This window comes from Lonchura striata, chromosome 13 (assembly GCF_050655825.1).
Source record: "Lonchura striata isolate lonStrDom1 chromosome 13, ASM5065582v1, whole genome shotgun sequence".
Classification (NCBI taxonomy): domain Eukaryota; kingdom Metazoa; phylum Chordata; class Aves; order Passeriformes; family Estrildidae; genus Lonchura; species Lonchura striata.
Genome location: NC_140715.1, coordinates 2338692 through 2364506, shown reverse-complemented (window position 1 = coordinate 2364506; position 25815 = coordinate 2338692). Strand labels below are relative to the sequence as shown.

General features: G+C 43.8%; 1 protein-coding gene across 13 annotated transcripts in view; it reads right to left on the bottom strand.

The window, feature by feature from the left end:
* KCNIP1 (potassium voltage-gated channel interacting protein 1) overlaps positions 1–25815 on the bottom strand; it is a 283696-nt gene that overhangs the window by 57894 nt on the left and 199987 nt on the right. Inside the window, exon 2 of one of the 13 annotated variants that reach the window (XM_085591075.1) lies at positions 3813–5830. The exons of 8 other annotated variants lie outside the window; for them this stretch is intronic. Coding sequence is in view for 4 of the 5 variants with exons in the window: in XM_085591071.1 (XP_085447197.1) it covers positions 17508–17616 (109 nt within the window). In the remaining variant the exon portion in view is untranslated. Of the gene's footprint in view, positions 1–3812; positions 5831–17507; positions 17791–25815 lie in introns of those variants that run through there. 4 more of the 13 variants (XM_085591071.1, XM_085591072.1, XM_085591066.1 and 1 more) reach the window with 4 other exon arrangements.

Sequence of the window (25815 nt, the reverse complement as noted above, 5' to 3'; positions counted from 1 at the left end):
AGACCAGAGGCAGCTCTGCACCTGCAGCCTGTTCAGAGTAGCCCTGCCGCTGGAAGTGAATGCAGAGAAAACCAAAGATCAACCATGAAGATGATCCTGACACATCCCCAGCCTCGGCTCCTGCCACAAGTTACCAGCAGGTCAGGTAGGTGCCAGAAGTGATGTTAACCCTTTCAGTGATTCAACCCTCCTGAGTGAGAGAAAGGAACGAGATACAATCATACAAAGGAATAAGATGAAGACATGGAGTTCAGTGAGGAAGAAATTAAGTCTCAGATGGGAGGGAGGAGAAGATGCCTTGATCTTGGGGCTGAAATGCTCTTGTAAACTAAGGAGGAAATGCATATAACGCATAAAACTATAAGGAGATGAAAGTGTTCCAATTTACATAGTTATATATAATATGGGTAATTCGTGCCTATAAAGTGATATAAAGATGTAATGTTTGATATTGCTAAGAAATATTTGTATAAATCATGCAAGTCTGAGCCAAGGGATTGCCTCATAAATGTTGAAACCACTGCTGACGAGAGGGAGGAGGACTTCATTTACAAATGAATAAATGTAGCTTGCCTGGAGATGGATCATTCCCCAAGGTGATAGAGGAACTCCCAAGCCCAAGATTAAGATCGATTGCTGGAGCCACTGGAAAGATACATCTCAATGCCAAGTTCCAGTAGCTCAGTCAGGGATGGACATCACTCTCCAGACACCGCTTTGTTCTCTGCCTCAAGTAAAATAAACTATAAAAACTGCTTGAGCAGAATGGTTGGTGTGAAACGTAGGGGACCCTATGCTGTAACAGTCAGACCTGTGTCTCACCCAGCACCAATCCCAGGCTCGGCGCTGTCCTTTTTATTGTGGCTGGCTCAGACTGAATTTGATTGCTGAATAAAACCCATTTTTATTTATTTTAATTTGGCTGGATCAATTCTGACTTATAACAATATCGAGCAAAGGCCTCCATGTTAAAGGAAGCAGATGTTGAAATGGCTATGATCCCATGAGAATTTTGAGCAGAGGAAGAAAGTAGTCCTGTGCTTCCAGGAGAAGATCTCTGTTCCCAGGGATTAAGATGATGTTAGAAACAGATAATGAGAACTTTTGCCTTTAGCTCATAAGTGAACATGGCCCAGACAAACTGTGGGAAGGCTTGTGGAAATGGGAAGGATTTCACGATGGCAGTGATATATACGTTCATTAAAATTCGTGCCAATGTAATATTGTTGTATTTGGTTCAGGGAAGTATAACTTGATATTGGTAATATTTTGTTGTTGCAAGGACACACGCCAGCACCTAGAGCTACCCTCCCCAAATATCTGTTACACTAAAAACCAGTTTATCAGACAAAGCCTCATTTACAATTTAATACATGTGGCTCCAGGCGTTGATCATCTCCCTAACAACCCTATATTGGGATCCCTGGAGTCCTCGGGGCTGATATATCTGAAAGCCATGGTTCCCGTAACTCCATCAAGGAAAATCATCCACACATGGACTCAGATTGTTCAACCTCAACACAGAGAAAAGAAACTATGAATATGTGGGACTATGAATGGGAAGAAAAGGCAGATTGCCGAAATCCTGGCCTTGGGTGGAAAATTTCCTACAAGAACTGCTTGGTCCAAGAGGGTGGTGTGTGTGTGTCTAGGGGGAACCTCTGCTGAGAGATGTCCTTCCTGTCACGCACCCAGTGCCTGTCCTGGGCTTGGCACTGTCCTTTTCCTTGTGGCTGGCTCAGAGAGAATTTGATACAAAATAAAATCTTTATTTTTCATTTTTTAATTTGTCTGGATCAATTCTTATCTATAACATCAGGGTTCCCCAGGTGGGTGTTATTCATGATGAAACTGAGAGCCACAAGAGAACTGTTCTTTCCTCTTGTGGAGAAGTCTCCATAACCTTAACAGGAGGTACTTCTCTCCCTCAGTGAATTGAAGAAAGAATATTTTAGAGGTGGTAAACTGGCTGGAAACCTTAGGTTTGGTTTTTTTACATTGTTAGTGGGAAAGAAAATGTTGTAGGGGGAGGAGAAGTGTTCTGAACGGTTTGTTTTGATTCTCACTACTTTTTTTTCTTTTAGTCACTATTAATAAAATTTTCTTTATACCCTCTTAAAGTTTTAAGCCTTCTTTGCCTTTCTCCTAATCCTTTCTTAGCAGGAAGTGAGTGCATTGGTGATCAACCAGCACTGAAACCTACCATACTCTTTAGTGCATTGACTGGGAAATTTTAAAATTGAGGAAATCTTAAATTGTCAAACTAAAAGCACTACACAAAGGAAATCTGCCAAAGAGCAAGAGGCACAAAGGACAGGTTGAGATGAATGTGCTATCATGGGTGTCGCTATAGGACACGAAAAGCACAACACGAGCCACCACAATGGCGAGGCAAAAAGAAGGGCGTTTATTATTCTGACTCCAAGTTTTATACTTTTCCAAAGGTGACAGTGGATTGAGGAGTGAATGGCCCACCTCTCCAAAGACATTGGACAAACCACCAGTACATCAATTTCCTCCACCCCCACGAAGGAATGCAAAACAATATGTTGTTTATAGAAAATGTGTGGGAAAGTTTTCTAACAGAATGTAAACTCAGAAGGCTTTAGAAAATCTTAAGAATCAGGGTGACATCTCATCCTTTTTAGTCTAAAAGAAAAGGAAAAATGAATAAGGTTCAGTGTCTGTTCATGGAGGAATCATCAGAGTGATCACCCGTCGTCGTCTTCAACAGAGTCATCACTCGACGATCCAACCATTTGATGCCTTTCACTTTGGTCACAGTTTCTATGTTGCCCGTTGATCGGGTTCTGTCTCTGTGGTTGCAGATCAGGACGAACACACTTCAAAGGTACCCAGCATACCCCAGTATCTGTGGACACACAAGCGTACCCGCGCCCCGAAGCGAAAAGGTCATAGGGACCTTCCCATTGTTTGGTGACTAAATTCCGCACTCAAACTTTTGCTCGAGGCTGATGTGCCTCATCTGAAGCCTGCAACAAGAGATGATGATTTAAAATGACAGGGTTATTTGAATTCTGCTGCACCGTAAGATGATTGATGGTGTACAATGCTTTCTCCAACCGACTGTGCGGGGTCTCACCCTGCATTCCCCGTTTTTGTTTTTGAAGAACCCGCTTCAGAGTACCATGAGCGCGTTCTACAATAGCTTGGCCAGTTGGAGAGTGGGCGATACCAAACTTGTGTGACACCCCCCACAACTGCAGGAACTGCCGCACCTGCTGTGATGCGTAAGCAGGACCATTGTCGGTTTTCACAGCAGAAGGTATGCCTAGAACGGCAAAGGCCTGCCTCCAGTGGGCAATGACATCGCGGGCCTTTTCTCCAGTGTGAGCGGAAGCCCACATTGCAGAGGAGAACGTGTCCACCGTGACATGCACGTACTTGAGCTGGCCAAACTCGGCAATCTGGGTGACATCGGTCTGCCAAAGCTTCAAGGCCCTAAGGCCTCTAGGGTTTACCCCTGCTGGTAGAGGTGGAGCAAGTGCATGGCAGTCGTCACAGGACTCAACAATGCCATGAGCCTCTGTCGGTGTCAGCTGAAACTGCTTCTGCAGAGTATGTGCATTCTGATGGAAAAACCCATGCGATGCCTTGGCCTGCACAAGTGTATCAGGCTGAGGTGCTACCCACGCTGGATTAGCCAACCTGTCAGCCCTCGCGTTACCTTCCGCCACAAACCCTGGTAAATTGGTGTGACTTCTCATATGCAGAACGTAAAACGGATGAACCCGGGCCTGAATAGCACACCACAAGGCCTTCAGTAAATGAAACAAGGCAGGGTTACTGACCTCCTTCAAAATCGAGTGACCCAACCGCTGTGCGATGTCAGCCACATAGGCAGAATCCATGACCAAATTGTAAGGTTCCTGGGAAAATCTCTCAAATGCCATAACAGCAGCCCTCAACTCAACCAATCGGGCCGACCCCTCCTGATGACCTTTCAGAACCTGCCACTCAGATCCATCCTTCCAAGTAACAATGGCCTTTCCTGTTTTCCCCGAACCGTCAGTAAAGACGGTGGGTCCTTGCATGGGTTCCTGACAATTTTTGGGCCGCAAAGAGATCTGCATAGATTTCGCCACCTGCAGTAGCTTGTGGCTGGGCAAATGATAAGTGATTTGCCCTGAAAATTTTTCCAGAGCACATTGCATGGACACACAGTGTGCAAAGCTCCAGTCAAAGTCCTCCCAGGATACCGGGAGTACGATCTTTGCAGAATCCGCACCCATCAATTGCAAACACTGTTGACGGCATTTGATTATCAACCGAGCAATCAACTCAGCCAATGTCATTGCCGTCCTCTGCGGCTGATGGGGCAGGAAAATCCATTCCAAGATGTGCAAGGGATTGGACCATTTGTCACTCCACTGACCAATGATACCTGTGGGATGCAATCTTGATTGGTAACAAACACAGTGGCATCAACAGAAAGATCAATACGATAAACTTGACGGGCAGAAACAGCCTGCTGAACCTCCTCCAGCACCTGACGTGCCTCAGGGGCCAATGTGCGAGGTGATTTTAAATCAGAGTCTCCTTTCAACAGATCATACACAGGAGACAGTTGTGCGTTGGTTAGTCCCAGGTATGGACATAACCAGGTGATGACACCCATCAGTTTTTGAACATCATTCCGTGTCTTCACCGAGTGTGCAAATTGCACCTCCTGGTGTTGGATTGTCCGTTCCAGAATTTTGACCCCCAAATATTTCCGAGGAGGTTGTTGCTGAACCTTTTCTGGAGCCACCTGCAGCCCATGAGCATGCAAAGCATTGAGCAACCAAGGCTGAAACCTCAGCAGCTCCTCCTGCATGGACGCAGCCACCAGGATGTCGTCCATATAATGATACAGACGTGCATCAGGGAACTGCTTGTGAACTCCAGACAAGGCACGAGCCACATACCATTGGCATATGAACGGGGAATTACACATCCCCTGTGGCAGAACTTTCCATTGATATCGTTGTGTGGGCTCATCATTGTCAACTGCTGGCACCGTGAAGGCAAATTTTGGTCTGTCATCGGGATGCAAAGGAATTGTAAACAAACAATCCTTCAAATTCACGATGAAGATCAGCCAGCCTGCAGGAAGCAAGGTAGGTGATGGCATGCCCGCCTGCAATGTTCCCATGCCTTCCATGACGGCATTGACCTTCCGGAGGTCCTGTAACAACCTCCATTTCCCAGACTTATTTTTGATGCAGAAAACAGGGGTGTTCCAGGGGCTTTTGGAAGGCTCCAGACGACCCTGGTCCAGCTGCTTCTGCACCAATTTCTGAAGGGCGATCAGTTTATCTTGAGGGAGGGGCCATTGGTTTTCCCGAACAGGTGTATCGTATAGGAGGCGTAGAACACTCTTTGCCCTTCGCTGCAGTGGCCCCCATCAAAAACCCATCCCAATGCGCACCCCCCACGCAGACAGAACATCCCTCCCCCAGAGGTTAGCAGGAGAAGAAGTAACATGAGGCCTAATCCAGGCCGTCTGTCCCTCTGGGTTTGTGACCAGCACGGGCCGCTGGCTCACATAACATCGCGCTGTTCCTCCCAGGCCTGCAACAGACGTCTCCGCTGGATCCAGGGGCCAGTCTGGAGGCCAGGCGGCAAGGGAGAGAACCGTGACATCAGCGCCGCTGTCAAGGAGCCCGCGCAGGCGGATCTCTGACGGCGTCGCACCAGGGATGGACAGGGTACACAGCATCTCGGGACGGTCTTTAGTCAGGACAGCGGTCCAGTGAACTTGAGACGGTCCAGTGGATCCAAAACCGCCATCCCCTCGTGACCGGTCAGCCGTCCTGCGAACAGAAGACTTAAAAGGCACAAGTTGAGCAAGCCATGTCCCTTTTGGGATTGTAACGGGGGGGTGGGCGTGGAGATCATTGCACAGATCTGCCCTGTGAAGTCTGCATCAATGAGACCCAGGTGCACAATGATGCCCTGAAGGGTGGCACTAGACCTCCCCGTAAGGAAGGCACTCATGCCATCACCCAAGGGACCAAAGGTGTCCAGGGGAACCTTGTGCACCTTGCAAGAGTCTAAAACGACTGTTGCTGCTGTGCAGACATCCACACCTGCTGACCCGCAGGTGCTGGCTACGAGCTGGCTGAGCAGACCTCCATGGGCTCCGGGGTCTGGAGAGGAACTTGTGTCTGAGCGCGCCCCCCTTTCGCGCTCCGCTTCCCATTTCCCGAGCCCGGGATTGCCTGGCCACTAACATGAACATGAACAATCACCTTGCAAACCTCTGCCGGATGGCCTGGCCTTCCGCACCGGCCACACACATATGAGGGAAATTTTCCCTTCTGTGTTTTCTTCCCCCGTTTGGTGCTCGTCTGAGCAGTACCCCGCAGCTGCTGCCAGCCCTGCCACGCTGCCCAGACTGGCTGCACGGCAGCAGCCCAAGCATCCACCTTCAGAACCAACGGGCCTATGTCTGCACAGGACGTTGCCATCTGTGAAATGGTAGCCCCTTCAGGAAGAGCCTGTATGACTCTTTTGCATTCTGTGTTGCAGTGGATCCTAGCAAATCTTGCAAGGATCATTCGCCTCAGCTCAGGTTCTACCACCTGCCGCTCTACAGAGGCAGTCAACCTCGATGCAAAGTCCATGAGAGGCTCATCGACCCTTTGAACAACAGTCAGAAAGGGCTCCATTGGAGCAGCCATTTCTAGGGCCTGGATCATAGCTGCCAAGCCTAACGTCCGGCATTGATCAAGCACAAGAGGATCGTATCCAGCCTGCCCCCGAGGATCAACATAATTGCCTGTGCCCATCAACATGTCAGCATTAACCACATGCCTGGGATCCTGTTGCCCCCGCGTAGCATTCTTCCGCACTGCACTGGCCACTAAACCAGCCCACTTGTCCTCAAACACGTCAAATTGCACAGGGTTAAAAAGAGCCTGTGCCACAGAGCGAATATCGGAAGGCGTCAGCAGGTCAGTAACAAGTAACCGAATCGTGTGCATAGCCTCATCAGACCCAAGACCATATTGTGCCACAGTGTCTCGGATTTCCTTCAACACCTTAAACGAAAAGGGCTGATGAGTGTTATGAGTAACACCCCTGAGCACAGGGAAAGCCTGAGGACCCCCTGGCAAGGCTGCATCATCCACCGTGTCATGTCCCGTGGACTCCGGGACAGCGGCAGATCCTGGGCTGCGAGGCGGTGCGACATCACTGGACACCACACCCCCTGCAGCATCAGCAGAGCCAGAGGAGCCTTCCCCGTGATAAAGCAGGCTCCGTGAGGGACCAAGGTCACACATCTCCTCAGCCTTATCCAGGACCTCCTGCCAGAACTGCCCGTGGTCTCTCAGATGCACGGTCACCTGGCAAGCGGGGAGTGTCCACAAGGACGACGGGGAGGATCCACGGCCACGGGGAGTCACCGGTCTCCCGCCAGCCGCGTCAGAAGTCCCAGCCCCCGCGGCAGGCGGGGAAGATGGAGCTGACCCAGCCGGCCCCCGGCAGTGCCGTCCGCGGTATCAGCAGAGGATACCACGGCGGGCACAGGCGGCGGCGCGGACCGCAACCCCAGCTCAGCGCTCCTATCCCCCGGGGCGGGGGAAGGTTGGGGCACAGAGGGAGACGCGGAGCGCGGAGGCACGGCCCCACGGGGCGAGACAAGGGAGTCGGGGACGCCCCCAAGAAGCTTCGGAGCCACGACGCGCAGCCACCTGGCGGGCACCGTCCCCATCAGGCGGGACGGGACGGGCTGCCCGCCTGCTGGGGAGGGGCCCGATGGAACAGAGACCAACGCCCCGTCCTTGGCAGCCCCCACCGCCTGCACACGCCCAGCAGGCTGCACAGGCTCAGGGATCGGAGCCGACTCGTCCTTGGAAGATGAACCCGAAATCGAACCAAGCAAACCCATCTGGGTCGTCTCCAGGGGGAATGTAACCCCACAGTTCGGGCAATTCACCTTCACCGAGCCAGATGCAGCCCGAAGCGGAGGCTGATTCACAGGCCCCCGTTCACCCCTGAGCGCCGGGAAGGCACAAAGAGGAACTGCTTTCCCCTTCGTCCCACCATGCCGGCGGCGCGGGGCAGGGCGGGGCAGTTGGACCCGCTCCACCGACCGGACGCTTGGAGCCAGCAGGCTGGGAGCCCGGAGCTCCCCAGAGGAGGAGCCATCTTCCGACTCACTCTCCCGGGCACAAGTGAAATCAGGGCCAGCCCACAGGGACTCATCCGAGATAGAGAGGTTTCTCAGAGAATCCCGAGAACTACCAATGTCAGACCCCCGCCAAATAGCATCCAATCTCTTCCACAGCATCATCAGCGGCCCAACATTTTCAAAACGATTATCAAGCAGGGCATCCAAGAGGCAATCCCCCACGGGACCCCAATTCTTCCAGGTAAGCGACTCTACAAGCTTGGGAAAGAATCCCTGTTTCCTTGCCCATAGAAGCAACCTCTCAAAATCATCCCAATAAAAAGGAACGCGTTTCCGCCTCAGCACCTCCCTTCAAACGTCCAAAGGCACAGACTCCTCCCTGATATTTTCAAAGCTCTCCATTACCAAGAACAAGAGCAGGCAAAACGCTAACCAGAGAGATAGAGAAAAAAAAACCTCACCGCGAGACTCTCAGCCTAGGCTGCGATACACACCGGCGGTCACCAGATGTCGCTATAGGACACGAAAAGCACAACATGAGCCACCGCAATGGCGAGGCAAAAAGAAGGGCGTTTATTATTCTGACTCCAAGTTTTATACTTTTCCAAAGGTGACAGTGGATTGAAGAGTGAATGGCCCACCTCTCCAAAGACATTGGACAAACCACCAGTAAATTTCCTCCACCCCCACGAAGGAATGCAAAACAATATGTTGTTTATGAAATAAGAGATCTTCCAGAGATCACTTGAGCTAACAAAATGAATGTATCAAAAATGAATGTATCAAAATGAATGTATCATGTTTGTAGAATCATGTGTTGAATTTTAAGAAACCTCTGCCATGGCGCAAAAGACATAGGAAAAAAAAATTCTTTAAAGCTTCTTGCAAAAAGATAAATACCAGAGAAGACCAGGAATGCAAAGAACTCAGATAAGGAGGCCCCTCTGTCAAGGATGATGGACTTATCCAGATAACAGAGCAGAAGGCCAAAAGCGCATGCACAGAGGAGAAGAGTTCAAAAGTTCAATTGCAGAGGAAGGCTATGATTTCAGCCTCAAAAGACCACCAGAAATCCCCATAAAGACCACCAGAGAAAACCACACATGCCCAGAAGGGCATGGACCTATTTAGCATGAGAGGCGAAGACAGGCGGGGCCAGGGGTTGGATATGCATAGAAAAGTTGTGTAATGTATTGCATATGGAACACCTTTGTGAATAAAATTGTGAGACAAACTCCAGCTCGGGGCACAAGATCTTGGAGAGCTATCTCACTTGTACCGGGCGCTGTCATACATACCCACTTCGTAACTACATTGAGTTGTAGAGTCTATTTATTTATTCCGCATATCACTTCATTTATAGAAAATGTGTGGGAAAGTTTTCTAACAGAATGTAAACTCAGAAGGCTTTAGAAAATCTTAAGAATCAGGGTGACACATGGGTAAGCTCATCTCAGAACTGAAGCTTGCACAGAGGAGCCCTTTGGCTCTTTCCCTTTTGCTTTGGGCTCCAACATCTGGGTGGGGACCACCAAAGAGTTAAGGCAACTAAGACCCACAACCTGTGGTAGGAACTGCTGGTCTAGGATCAACCTATGGAAGCCTACACTGTCCTGCAGGTGCACAGTCCTATTTATTTTAGGGAGGAAGAAATACTTAGCTTGAAATATTTTAAATGGTGCATGTGAAGAATAAAGAAGAAAAATTTCCTTTTCATATTGCTTCAGATTTCATCTTGCAATACTCCTTTTATTCATCTACAATACTCCTTTTAATCATCTACATGAAATTTAATTAAGTTTTGGCCTAATCCCAGAATAATAGAGGACAATGGAGAGCTAGAGCACTGTACATGCAAAGACACATAAAGGCAGTCTCTGTGAGCTGCCAGTCCTGCCCTGGCACCTGGGAGCTCTCACTCCTGCCCTGGGGCAGCAGGAGCAGCCCTGAGGTGTGGGCACAGGGCACTGCTGCCCCTCCAGCCCTAGGGACAGGTCTGGCAGCTTCACCTTCACTACAGGACTTTTTATGTCAAAACCTGCGAGAAATGATGTTCACTTTTAAAACTTCAAAGGTTTATTAGACTAACAAAATACAACAAAAAGGACTGAATAAGGAAAAATTACAGCACTGGGAGCGTGGAATTAAACCACCATGTGCTCACCCACAAAATGCCTGCTCTGCGTTTTATACCTATGGTGTTGTGTCAGGTAACCCTAACCCCTCCCAGAGTCTGCCAGTCAACTCTTCTCTGCTGTCCATTGGTGGAAACTACTTCCTTGCAACTTCATTGGAGGTCAGGCATTGCCATGGCATGCCTCCTAGCAACAAGTTTGCCCTCCCCAAAAATGCCTCATGCAAGGGGCACAGGTACACACCCTCCCTCCACATGTTCTGACTACCAAGGCCATCCCTTGGCAACCATACAGGGGGAAAGGGGACTGTGGAGAGAACAGAGGACATCCAAACAACAAATCAGAATTAAATAACTATCCAGCAATACAACTTCTTAGCATACACATAATATTAATCCCTTAATTGCAAGAGCCAACCATTGCATTACTCATCTATAACAAATCCCAGCACTCTCAGGTGCACTCAGCCACAGCAGCCCCCCGTACCAGGTGCAGTGACAGACCCCACCACTGACACTGCCACAGCCACCCACAGGCACAAGGCTGCTGCAGGGAGCCAGGGACTGCCACAGCACTGCTGTCAGGAATGGTGGTGCACATGAAATGGACAAATTAAATGTTTTACTCTTTCAACTGTGTGAAATGTCCTTTTAAGAGAGAAAGAATTAACTTAGGACTTAATTAAGATACATTAAGATTAATTAGGGCTTCATTAAGATACATTTAGATACGCATCCTCAATTCAAGGTTCCCATGTGTGGGTTAAAGAATTGCAGAAGAGGGCTTAAAGTAATGTTAGTTATATTCCATTTACGTCAACTATTTATATAGCTATCCCGTTCCAATTATAAGCATGTCTAACTATTCCTTCAAGAAAAGCAGCCTTATCCTGAAATTTATGAGGATCCTCTTCAATCAAAAGAAATGTCTCCCCCTACAACCATAAATTTATCAAGACAAGTGAAATTATTCCAGATTTCAAAATATGACACTTTCAAATAGCTTTCTGTGGTTCTTGAATGTTTCTGAAAACAAGACAACCACAAAAGCACAGGCAGGTCTGTATCTAGATGAGTAATGCTTCATGTCAGTGAGAATGGGTTCAGCATCAATGGGGGAAGCTGGAGCACAGCTCTCGTTTTAAGACTTACTAATAAGTGTGTCCATTATACTTTGGCAAATCAGTGTAAAAGATGAGCAATTTTTAACATCTTGCCAGAATGAAGCCACCTCTGACACTGCCCTGGGGTTGGTGGAAGGGCATGTCTTCAAAACACAGGGATTTTCCAGAATTCACAGAATCAGCTTCAGGTCACACACTTCTCATTCCTTCCACCTCAGTGCCTCCTTTGCTTCCCTCCCTCCTCCTGCAGGCAGAGGAGAATCTCCTGCCCAAACCATGAACAACTGCTTCTGTGGGGCTGTTCACGTGCTCCCAGGACATTGAGGCTGGCACTACTCACAGGAGCTCACTGCAGCAATGGGAACAGAAACCATAGCTGACTGCTCCTCACAGGCCAAATGAAAAATTACTAAACATATCTGTCTGCAAGATTTCAAACACCTTTTTTGTAATGATGCTCTAAGTTATCTTTAATGGCACAAGCCAAAAAACTATTTTTTAACCTGGCTATGTTTCTTTAAAGTGAATACTATTTTCATACTATTTAACTTCTATCATTTAAACCTGTATGTCAAGCGGGAAAAAACTCCACACTTATCTTCCTTTCTGCTGCAATCAGAAACCACATTTATTTCATATAAAATTTACCACCATTATTTATTAGCAGGCAGAAAGCTTCTGGGTATAATAAAAATCTGGTACATAAAGCTGCAGCTTGCCTGAGGAGAGGGAGAATTAACTGTAATAAAACTCATTTAAGGAGCCTCATAGTATCACTTTAGAAATAGCAAAAAAAAAGGGGGGAGAAGCAAGAAGAAAAATAAAGATATTTTTGGTAAACCACAAAATATTTTCTGTTTTTTCTGCTGAATTGTCATATGAAAAGACAAGTTTTCCTCTCATGGCTACATTTAAGAGTATACATGGAAATAATATTTTCTTTTCTAACTTGCCAACATTTTATCTCTTGACAAACAGCAATTATGTCTGATAATAATTTCTTCCTGAGTATCAGATTATTATCAGTCTATTTTAGAGACTTTTGATGGCCACCACACACAGGAAGGGTCAGCTCTTTAAGTATACCCAACCTTGTGGTTACATGTTGAGGCCAGCCTGCACAGCTTCACTCAGGAAATTAATTCCAGAAACACCTAGAAATGCACTTGTAATGCAATAGCAGGACAGAAGAGACAAAAGACGGAACTTGGGGGGACCTTCAGGACTTTTGTATTCCAGATTGCACACAGGGATAGCACACAGGGACAGCACACGGTGACATTGCTCTTGCCTGGCTGAGCAGAGCAGGCAGGGATGCCAATTACTTTAGTTAGTTATTATCCTTACTGTCTTACTAATATCTAATAGAAAATATCCAATATTTTCTATTAGATATTGGCTGTATTTCCCACTATTGGGAAGAAAAATAAATAATCTTCCTGTAAAAGTTAAATCCCTTCAGATTACACTTCAGAATTCTGTTTCAGTCTTCAGGAGATTGGGTCAGTTTTTTGTTGCCTTGTTTTGGAAACACTCTCTCTGCTAAACAAAGTAACCTGCATGGGACTGATGTACAATTCTGCCTGAATCCCTCATCATCCAACAGCTCCTCCTTTCCAAAGTACATCAGAGGAAAGTCTTGCAAGGGAAGAGAGAATAAACAGTTGGAGAACAGAAAGCCAGACTCATCAGATACAGAGAGTTTGGTCTGTAACAATCGATCACAGACACTGTAACATCTACCAAGCACCCTGACAGCTGGTTCAAGAGCATTGGGGAATCTCTACCCTCCACAGCCAATACTCCTAGGGTTGTATATGAAGAATAACTTTGACAGCTACAAGCTCTACAAGGAAAAACTCAGCTTCAGTGATGCTGCCATTCACTTTAGAAAATGTTGTGCATGCATTTTTCTTGAACCATATTAGCTTTTCCTTAAAACCAACCCCTGCCTTGCAGGCAGTGCAGGTACCAAAGCTTGAACCTTTCTCCCCTCTGGCTGCCTGATGCCTCTACCCCTGCTGCAGCTGGATAGGATGTGGATCTCCATGGATGAGGGCAGCACTCAGCACCATATCCTGACTCAGGGAGCTGCACTTCTGACATGCATGGCCACCTGGAGCCTGCAAGTGTGCAAGGTGGATTTTAGGCAGCAGTTACAGTCCACAGTCCACAGTCTCTCTTGCAGCTCTAGAAAATGGGTAAAAAACTCTTCAGAAATATGCTAGATCAGCTTATCATCAGTGCATTTTATCTTGAAAAAAACTGAGTCAAACAGAAATTCTTGTAAAAAATAAAACTGAGGATTTCCATCAACCTTTATTAATCAGTTCAATTCATTTTATTTTAAAATAGTCTACAGAATATTAAGTGCTTCTAACAACCTTCTTCACAGCAGATAAAGTGATTCATACAGGCAGGTAGTCTGAAGGAATAGAGACAAGATGGAAGGGAAGAAACATATGCAGATACAAAACTCATGTACTGTTGCATTTTTATATACATGGAAAATTAACAGAAGCACAACTGTCATGGAATATGGTGTGGGGTATGTTAGAAATTTTGCTGTGGTATATTGGTATATTCTTTTTGCACATCCACAATATTCTTTTAAGAAGGCCCATTTTAAGTTGTGCTTAATAAAATACCTAATCGTTATCTAGCTGTTGCATCACTATTACAAAGGTTTGCACTTTTCAAGCCATTAGCAAACATCTAAGTTAGCTTAGCACCCAAGTCCTTCAAACACTGATGCATAAAGCACAATAAGCAATTCTACTTCACACACTAGTGCACTTTTTATCTTCCCCTCAGCACTCTGCCCATTCCACTAAAAACACATCCCTTTCTTCTCCTGGCCATCTGCTCCAGAATTTCAAGGAGGGCACTTCTATACTTCTAGTCATGATCACTCCCATACCAGCAATTAAAGAACAAGACCTGGGGAAGTGCGGGAGAGGGCGTTGCCAAAAATTCAGTCCCCTTACTTTCAAATTTCTTACAGAGCATTAGTATCTCACTGTAATCAACCCAAAGCAAGGGGTCTGAGGCAGCTGTTCCTGCCCTGCCATGTGCTGCTTGTGGGGAGCTGACACTGCACCAAGAGCAAGAAGGGAACAGTTCCTCAATCAGGACCTCTGTAAGACAATTATAAACATGAGACTGTGTGGAATGTGGAATGTGTCCCATGATATCTCATTCTGTTTTTGTTCCTAGCTTCCCAGGACTGGTGATCACTGTGTTTTCTTTACCTTTAGGGAACTGGGAGATCAAAGACAGGCCCTTCTATTTTCTCCTGTAAGGGAGAAACAGCTAAAAGAGATGGAGGGATACAGGACTATGTAATTTTTTTCACCTTTTACTTCTGTTCTTGGGAAGTACTGAAACAGCAAATGACACATGGTCACTGAATGGCCAGAACTGCTGGAGAACATTTGCTGGAGAACATCCTTGTGCAGAGGAGAGAAACAGAGAATGCATTACATCTCCATCCCAGTAATCCTTTTTGGCCCTGTCTCACATATCATTCATTCCTGGAAGCTGGTGAAAAGAACAGTCTATGAAAGGGCCTTGAGTTAGATGGAAACTGACTTGACAGGTGGGAAGGATTGAGAAAAGGATTCCTGAAGATTCCTGCGATGGACTTCAATAAAGACAGATGCAAAGGGCTACAAGTTTGACAACAGAGCAAAGCACACAGGTACAGCTGGAGATCTGCACATGATCCTGAGTCAGGAGCTGAACAAAAATGACTGGCTCAAGAGGCTTCAAAGACAGCAAGGATTTCCCCAGAAGTACTCACAGGAACAGGCTTTGCCAGCCAGTTTTTTTCTCTGTATTTCAGATTTTTCATTATTAGTATTTTTTATTTAAACAGAACAAAGGAACATGGTTTAAGTAAGCCTGCTCCATCTTCAGAAGAGAACAGTTTTAGAAGAAATATACATAGCAAATTGCAGTATCTTATTTTAGTATTATTATGCACAGCTATGAGAACACAGCTGGAATTTCTAGGTGTTTAATAAACTATTTATTTTTAACAAGTAAAATAGTGATCATTTCTAGTGAGTATACAGTTGTGAGAAATACTTGCATTGCAATGTAAGCATCCACTTTGCCTTTTCCATTGCTTCCACCAGCACATCAAAGAAAACAACTTAATGTCACCTTTAAAGATCTCTGACTTATTGAAATCTGTATTGCATGATATTAACAACCAGTCACATTATATTAATGTTCTAATTTCACATATAAATAATTCTTAGTACAGGAACAGAGTCAAAAGGGAAAAACAGAAGCTCATCTAATAAGTACCAAATAAATATATCATGGTTTCCAAGTGAACTATTTTGAAGCCAGAAATATAGATTTCCAATAAAAACAATCCAAATCTGATCAGGTTTTAATACTGTGTTCCTACATGTTGTCAGGCAGCCCATGCAATCAGAGCTCTGTGTACCAGTCACTGTGGTCCCTTACAGAGGTAGATGTCACCCCCATCCTGCACCTGCACAGATGGAGCAGTCACTGACTGCTGACCACGAACAAGCACAGCCAGAGCTGTTCCATGAATACAACTTGGGCTATTTGCTCACTTTTACTCCTTTCACCTTCACACAGACATTTTTCTCCCCTGTCATATACTTGACTTTGCTGGAGAAACTCTGGGGACACTCTTCTAGGAAAAGTAATTGCTTCAGGAATTGACACTGGAACACACACTGGAATTATAGTAATTAGGTCTGCAAAGGACGTATAAAAAACATTCTTGCAGTTAATGAAAAACAAATGCAATACCAATGCAAGGACCTCAACATTTGACTTGGCACCTATTTTTAATGTGAGCATTTCTGCTGCCATTATTTGAAATTAGTTGTCATCGTTGGAGAGCTTAATTTATTTGTAATTATGTCATTGCAATCCAGTGACATTCTAAGAGCAAACTAAAAGCTCCCACAATATTAATTTTGAAATAAGGAAATCAGTCATGTAATAACAAAAACATGCTGATTTACAGCTCCTAATATAAATAATTCTTAATTAAACACTTTTCAGTAATTTTTCCTAATGCTGCAGGAGGATTTCTAGGATTATGTGACAGTGTTGATTTTACTGTAGCAGGGTTAAAATTCCATTTGCTTTGCTTGATCCAGTAAAACAGATTCAATATAAAAATTTTATTTACTTTTTAAAAAACTTTTGCCAGCCAGTACTAACCCATATCTTGAAGAAATCTGATTAAAGAAACATAGGTGTTTATGCTAGTATTTTATCCTTATTATTTCCTTTGGTAGCTAAACCTGACATAGTGGATGATGGAAGCAAGAATATAGTCAGGTACTTGGGGGTCCCTTTGCTTTAAAAAACACCTCACTTGCATAATCAGGAAGGTATTTTCTTTAAAAATTCAGTGATACCCACATCCCTTTATGAAAAGATGAATCCTAAAGCACACTTAGTTGTTAAAACCCATATGCTTTACATCCAGGAAAACCTTTAATACAAAAAAAATTCACTACATTCGAGTTACATTGATTCACTACAAGTCAAAGACAGACCAAATCTTCCAGCTGGTAAAAACAGAAATATTTATTCTTATGTTATTTCGCTGAAGTGTCTTGAATGGCAATTACAGAAAAATTTTGTTTTGTTCACATTCAATCCATCATGCCTTTAATCTGCAAATATCACAACAAAACTCTTGTAGCCCTATGAAATCATACACCTAATTATCAGTTCTGGTTCCATTATCCCAAGAGAGCCTTTCCTTTTTCAAGTTTGGTACTAATTTATTTTCAATAGAGAGCAAGAATTAACAGTTAGAAAAGAATAAACTTAGGAAAACTTAATAATACACAAGGCAAAAACCATCACAGCTTCAGATTCTCTTTGGCTAAGGTAATATATCAAAAGCAAACAGAAGTCCTCAATAAATCAGAATTGCCTCTTTGCAGCCTGTATGATTCTTAATAAAGATGAAGCCCACACTGAGAATCTGTGCACTGACAGACACCACTTTCCTCCCACAGCCATCTGCTGCCTACACTGGCTACACTCACATGCATTTAAACACAAGCAAACAGGAGCTGCAAAACTGGAGTTCTCTTACCATCTAACAAGTCAATTAGCCCGAGGTAGTGCAAAAGTTTCAGAGAGGAGCACACCACCACCACGATCCCTAAAGTCTGGAGTCCCTCTGACTCGCCTTTAGTCCACATCCTGCAAGGCACTACACGGACACCACTGGTGTGCCTGCAAACAACTGCCAGGCATCAGAAGCTGAGAAATCCTGTTTCAAGCTTTCCTTCCTGCTGCTCAGCCTGCTCAGCTAAGTGCACAGTAATTCCCTTCTACCCCTCCCACTCTTTATTTCACACCCTCTCCCCTTCCCCTCTCACTTGCCTTTTTTTTTTTTTTTTTTTTTTTAACATGCAATCAACTTCTGCATTAAACCATAACCTAAAGGTTTTATTTTCTTTCAGTTCAGGATAATTCTTTCAGGAGTTTGCTCTGCTCCAGAACAACTGAGCACCATGCTGCTAAACTCAGCAACATCTCACATCTTTTTTATTTTATTTTAAATACCTGTGATACCAGTTGCATTAGAAATTTTCTCAGTAATTCTGCCAATGCAGATGCTTTTTATCAATGCCTCTTCTGTACTACATAAGAGAATAAGGGACACTGTAGGGGAGGAAAGGGATTTCCTTTTCTGAATGCCTCCCCTTGCCCACAACATGCTGGGATAAACAAAATCACACTTCTGACATCCATGTGTGCACCCACACCCAGCCCAGGAGCTGCAGAGTAATTCTGTCTGTTAGCAGCTCCCCTGGGGTACACAGCTGGACAGCCAGAAGTGCACCCCAGCATCTCCAGTGCAGCCACACCAGGGTGGGCCAGGCTGGCTGAACAAGCCCCCTTGCAGGCAGCTGAGGCAGTAATTTCCACCATTTCATCTCAGTGTTTCACCAGGCTGCTGGCACTGTGGGCTGCTCACAAGCCGATCATGTATTTCTCCATTATCACCACAGATGAGAAAACACTTGGCAGAGTGAGAGTTTTATCAGGATGGAAGCAGATGTAATATTGCAACACCAGTAAAATCTGGGTTTTTCAAGCATGCTATTAGATGCTGGTAGTTCCATGCAGGATGTTCAGAAGAACTGAGCCCACCAATGCCTTTTATTTTACTGGAGTCAGAGGCTGCTGCATCCCCACACTACAGCCCAGTCCAAGCAATCAGTAGCTCCCTTTTCCTGCAGTGAGCAGTGAGCAGGACAGGCTGCCTTTCACCCACCACACTGGTCCACAGCCTCTCGTGGTGTTGACTCTGTTTCAAACTGCTGGTGAACACCAACATCAGGTGCAGAATCTCAACAGGATTTTGTGTATCATAGTAACTAAATAGTGCACTTGAATTGCTAAGAGATGCTCATGCTGAGGCCAGATTGGAGGTGCAGAACACTCACACACTTGAGTGATCAAGTCAACAAGCAATGAGCAGCTTAATTGAATTTGAGTTTTGTTTCTATATAGAAGTGGCTGAGGAGGAGAACACACTAGCAAATGTGTTATGAGGGTTCTCTGCCATGGGCATCCACCTTCCCAGAGTTCAGTAGCATCATATCAAAGCCACTTCTCCTGAAGAACACTTTAGACCAAAGGACTTTTTAGTGCTCTGTAGCATCTACCACATTAGTTTTTCATTCCCCTGGCTGTACAACTGGCTATAATACCACATCATGTTTCATATCTCCCAGATTAACACATCCAGCTTTAAAACTATCAAGGATCTGAAATCACTGTACTGTCAAATCTCTCCCAGATAAAGAGAGAATAATTTGAATGAGTAACATGATAAACAGACCTCAAAACATTTAGATAATTCCTTGGTTTATAATTTCCTGTTCCAATTAAAAAGCTAAACTACAACTACTACACAAAACCCTCAAACAAAAATTCATGCCCCCCCCCCCCCCAGTCACAGGAGGTTTGGACAGGAATAATGGCCAGATTCTTTCCTGGCTTTGGAAGGGATGTTTGTCAGATTTACTGGCTGTCTGGTGGGCTTTGCACTGTTTTCTTAGACTCCTTAAGCTGACAGATCCTAAAGAGCACACAGAATCACAGCCCACTTCACACACTTCTTCCCAGACACTTTGTTTGCTTACAGATACTTTTAGTCACAAAGTTTCTTCCCAACAATGCACAAACATGCTACATCTGACTACCACTAAAAAAAAAAGGGAAACTCAAAAAATTATGCTATAATGAGTAATGAAACTCAAAGCATCTGGCTCCCTAAAGGTATGTCTTGCAATTCTATGGCTCTCTGACCCTAACATCTTAACTCCATAGCTCCTAAAGCCCTCCAGCAGCACCTTAGCAAGAGAAGGGGGGAAGGACACAGCAAAGTGTGAGTTTCACTGTTAGTGTTACTGCAATTTATGACAAGTCAAACGTGTTTGATGCTTTAGGCATTCCTGATACCAGCAGCTCCAAAAGAACATGCACTTTTGTTCCCTTGAGTGCTCATTGCTTGAAGAATTAATGCATGCCAGAAGCTCAGAATTCATTTAACAATATATCCAATGCTGTCAAGGCCAAATCATGATTTTTCTGAGGTTGAGTCAGATTTCAAGCAAGCTTGGAGGGAATTCTGAATGAGAATTTTCCCATTCAGGACCTTCAGGTTACTTTGGGTTACCTGATGCTTGCAGTTCCTCCTGGATGATGCTTTTTCTCTCCTACTTCCCAAAACTTCTCAAAATTGTCACCTGGTTCATTGTTCACCTGCTTGTTTGTGCCCCAAGAACATGTTGAGCACATGTCATGGTCATGCTGTGCTAACTTTTAATGGAAAATGCTGTGAAGTTGCCTGACATGCAGAGCACCAAGTCCCCCCATCCATCCAACCATCCAGCTTGGAAGCCACATACTGACCTACTGTTCTGGTTTATGATTAACCCAAATCAGCTTTCTGGTGCTCCTTAAGCATTCAAATAATCACAAGTGATTGACTGAAGAGCTGACTACAGATGCGTCATGGGAGGCAAATTCTGTGGACCCAAATACTCATGTTTTCCCCATAATAAGAACTAATTTCAGCAAGGGATAGAGCTTTCCTCAACACTGGGCCCATTCCCTACAGTCACACTCTACTGTAGTATTGAGCTAATGAGAGAGATTGGTTCTGTGATTTAAACCAAAGGAAGGCTATCCAACTTAGTTTTCCAGTAGAAATCTGAAGAGAAATAGAGGATCATCAACTCTTAAAAAGATGCAGAAATATTAATCAAGATATTTTTAGGTATTTTATTTGAGTCACTTCTGAAGCAATGAGGAAAAACTCAGACCAATGCCAAATAAACATTGTATTTACTTTTTTTTTTAAATTTCTACAGAACTTTGCTCTGCAATCTAAAAATCATGCTGTATATTCAGGTTTTGGATTGATGCCTCCCAAACATTTCTAATCTGCTGCAAGGTACACGCTGTCATCCTTAGAGAGGGTAGGCAGCATGAGGGACTATGATTTTACCTAGAATCACGCATGGAATAAACTGCTCAAACTAAACTGCCTGGTTTTCTACTGTAGACACTGATCAACAGATTTGCAGAAAAGCAGCTGGAAGAACATTTTTCTCATTATATACAGACAAGGTTAAGCTAACCAATGAAGCAGTTTTGTTTTTACCAAATCTTAAATGAGGATGTAAAATGCCTAACGTTAAAATACCAGATCTTCTGATAATAGATGTTCCTGCTCTACACATTTCTCATATGCAGCAAAAGGAGTTGAATGCCTCAATTACCAATGCACAACATGTGCACTCTGAGAATGTAAGTGGGAACTTCATAAAGATCAATCAAAATAACATGTAATGAAAAGTCTTTTCTGGTAATAAACGAATTGCTACAATGAATCATGTAAATTATTTGTATAATCTATAATCAGCTTTTAAAAGTGTTTGGGGAGAAATAATCCATCAAACAGGTGAAAAATTTACAGCAAAATGGAGAATAATATTCCTCTCAGCAGAAGCTTCTCCAAAGATCAAGCTATTTGGAAAGCTTTTGAAAGAGGAGGCTCTGTCTCCTCATTTTCCATAATACAAATGCAGGATGACATGTTCTCAATATGCATACCTTTAAGAAAACTCAGTGGTATTCTGTGATTTGCCTAGTTTAAAACTCTAAATATTAGATTTTTGTCATTTTGATAAACTATTCCTTTGCTGTTGTGTTATGATAAAGAGTAAATAGGAACATCTGAATGATTCTTCTTGTAGAGTACATTATTTCACACATCCCTAGAACAGCTCTGTTTACCTCTCTTCTGACACTCAGCAGTCCTGAACAATCTTCTCACATGGCTGCTGTCCATACATCTATTTCCACTGCAGATTTCTGAAGCCTGTCCACTTGTGTTTTGGTTTAGAAGTGGCATAATGATTCATAGCATGGCTGCATCAAGAGTATGAATTTACTATTCCATACATATTTATCTAATGAGTTCTTTTGTGTGTACATAAAGCTACCTGGTTTTGTTGCTGTTTTGATTTAACATTATTCAAACCAAAATGAAAACTAGGCCTTTCTTGTGACTGACTTTAACTTACCTAGTCTCAAGTAATGATATTTACTACTTAAATTGAAGGATTTTTATCAGCTTGCCTTGGTCACTAATCATTTATCGGTCTTGTTCACACCAGGTGATTAAGCCCCATCCATATTTCTCAGATTTTTCTGAATCTCACTAGCCCTAGAGAATTTGTGTCATCTGCAAATTGTGTGATGAGAAAACCACTTATTGATAATTATTGACTACACTTAAAAAAAAAAAACAAAAATGTGAGTAAATTTAGAAGTTTGGTGTTTAAGTAACTGATGATTTAGATCAAGTCCAAAAAATCTCCACAGCCATTTGGTGCCAATGAGCTCAGGACCCTGCCCATTTGCACTGCTACAATTCCAGCCTGACCACTATGCCTGCAAATAATTGGATTTCATATCACACTGGTATTTCCCAGCAGTTATCCACCAGCTAGAATAATTTTTTTTAAGTCCTGGCTAATTACTACTTATTATTTTTGTCAGTAGATGTACATTCAGTATAAGGATAGATGAATCCCAAATATCTCCTTTGTTAGATTGGATAACACAGAAATTTGGATCCTTTTCTATTAGTGCTACCCAGGGAGCTGGGAATGAAGAACTCAGTTCTTCAGCTGCCATTTTCTTGCTGTGTGAGCTCAGGGAAATAACTTGCAGATGAACACTTGTCCTGACATAATATCAATTTTTCTGCTTTAATAAAACCATTCCTTCAACATTCCCCCCTTAGTTCAGTTCTTCTAATGCATATGAAGGTGCTGCTATCTTTGTACTATCAGAATCTCCCTGCTTGCTGACAATGGTAGGTGGTTGTGGGGTCCAAGGACCCATGAGGAGAAGCAGGAAGACCCCTCCTTTCAGTAGACTGTCTTGAGCTAGTGATTCCCAGCCTTCTGTAAGCCTGTTGGCATAATTCACATCATCAACTTCACAACACACAGGAACAGCTCTGAAAGGTTCCAGAAACCTAATCCATCATTCCTGACTTTTCCAGAAGAGTTGGCAGCACAGACAAGCACATTCCACCTTGAAGCAAGGGTTTGGCTTTACCCTGGAGCTCACGATGACAAAAGCTGAGTGAGTGTTAGCAATGCACACCCAGGTCCCAAGAAGACAAGCAACTAACAAAGAAACCAGGAAACATTGAAGGACTAACCTGAGTCACAGTTTACATGTACAGTCTGAAACTGCAATAGAGGCAATATATAATTAATGCAAAAGTAATAACAATCTCTCACAACTGTTACATATCCTTGACAAGCTCTATTTAACTTTTCCCTTCTAGTTTTCAAGTATTTCTCTAGATTTTTATTTGTAAATCAACCCCCACAGCAGCAAACCCAGCAGCCTTCTCTGAGATCACACATCACGCTCAGACTTGCAGAAATACAGTGCCTGCTCTCTGGATGGACCCAAGGAAGTTTTCCTGCACCAAACTTACTGTGCTTTCATGCTGTTGCTGAGGCTGGACAGACTGCTAGCCATCACTTAATGACCTCAGCTGTGCTAGGAGACAAGAGAGGGAAAGGCTGCAGGATGTTTCTCATTGTCCTACTTTTAAACAGCCAATGAAAGTTGAAGAGGATACATGCTGTGAGGAAAAGAGGAGTAAGGCAGAGAAGGTGAAAATGCATGCAGAAACAAGAAAAGAAGATATTTCAAGGCTTAAACAAGAAACAATGCATAAGGGAGTACAATGGGAAGAAGAGATCTGTGAGGGACTGGGATGGAACTATGTACAATATGAAACTGCTCAAAAATAGAAAACCTGATGTTTCAATTATTCTGGATGCTCATTCTCCAAAAAGGGAAAATGCTATTGTATGATTCCATGCAGCCAATCTGTGCTGAGCCCCACACCCAGCTGAGCATTTCCCCTGGAACCTGTACTCAGAGGTGAGCACACCTCACCAGCAAATATGCATCACTTAGGAGTAACAATCAGCCAAAAGAAGTTGCCAAACCCCAAAAATAACCTGGAGACAGATGTGTTTTGCAGTGGCAGTTTTTTGCTGACTGGATTTCTGCAGAAGCAAGAGAAGATATGACCCCTCCCTTACACTGGCAATCACTGTCAGGCTCTGGAAGCAGTTAAGAGGCATAAAGCTGAAAGCCTCTGCTATCAACTCAGGCTGCAGTGGACTCATCACAGCTATGGTATTCTCCAATCAAGCTATCCCCCTTATTTACCCATTTATCTTTATTTTTAAGAGGCACTTTCCTTAGTGCATTTTTAACTCACACTCTAGTGACATACTAAATTATGCCCTCATTTTTGCATAAGAATTATAAAAAATACTGTCCATTAAAGGTTATCTCATACATTTTTCTCAGTAACAGCCAGCCTAAGCACTGAAAAACACTCCACTTGAAGACCACTGTTGCTTTGTGAGTTACATTAAACAGTTTTCTCACCATTTTTCATGTTGTTCTAGATTTCTTATTTTTAAGTGACCTCAAGCGATGAATACATGTATACAATATTCTAAATAAGACTATATTTTTTTCACTTACTGAAAGAAATTTAATGAAAGAATTATGAAACTGTATAAAACTAACCATACTTTTGATACATCACAGTGAATTATGAAGTAGTACCACACTATTTTAGATACATCATAGCTTCAAATTACACCATCCCAAATTTTTTTTAAATCTGTACCAAGCAACAAAACTATCAGCAAACAAAAAGGCCAATTTATAAAGCCAATGTCTGAAGTCAAACTTTCTAAAGTAGTTTGTGAAACATAGGCAGCAAAAGCTGAAATTCCAGTTTATGCTGTAATTCTAAGCACACAGAGAGTAGGAAAACTTTTAGAGGGCTGTCGGGAAAGGGGGCTGGCTTTGCTTTTGCCAGCAGTGCTCCCACTATAAGGTTAAGGCAGCAGCACCACATAACCTGCACTCCAGTAGAGAGGGGTCAGCTTTCACAGTTAACCAGATTGTCCCTGATTTATGAATTACAGTTTAACTGCTCTTCTAGTGGCACCAGTAGTGAAATTCTGCTTCTTGACATGACACAGGTAGGCTGACTTTCACGGAAACAAAGCACATGAAGAGCACATGACAGAAATTATACTTAGGATGTTAAAGCTAAGCAGCAGCCTCAGATAATAAACCTCCTTCATGTGTCTTGTGTGTATCCAAAACTATTCCATGACTAAGCATGTTATCACGCATACCTGAGCAGGCAGAATACTCCCCCAGCATTCCACAGCCTTCTTGAATTACAGTTCCATTGCTAAAATGGTATCACAAGTATAGCTGGGTGTGTGTGTGTGGATTTCTTCAAAGGCCTTCAACATGCTAAACTCAAAGTCTAACATTTTTCCAAAAAAAAAGTAAGACATTTGAGAGCCAGCTGCTTGATGAGAGAAACATTCATCTACATGAAAAATTTTGGATATTACTGCAGAGGCACTCATCCTATGAAGGATATATACACCTCTTAGGCTAATTCCAGTGCTGAATGGGATAAAACCAGGTTCCAGAATTCAACACATCTTAGAAGCACAGGACTGGAGTGTTTCTGCCAATGTCTGCAGAATGCCAGCAATTTCAGAGACTCCTACCCCAGAGCTCTCCAGGAACAGCTTCTCTACAGCAGCACACACCTGACCCTGGCATCATGAGCCAAGTAGTTTCCCCTGGGTGTCCATATGTAAACGACCATGTGATGAGCATTATCAGCTGTACTATGATATTTCTTGATGAAAATCAAATACACAACATGCAAAGTACAGAGATGAAACACCAAATTCCATTATGAATTATGCTGGACGAGTTCTCTGTCAATC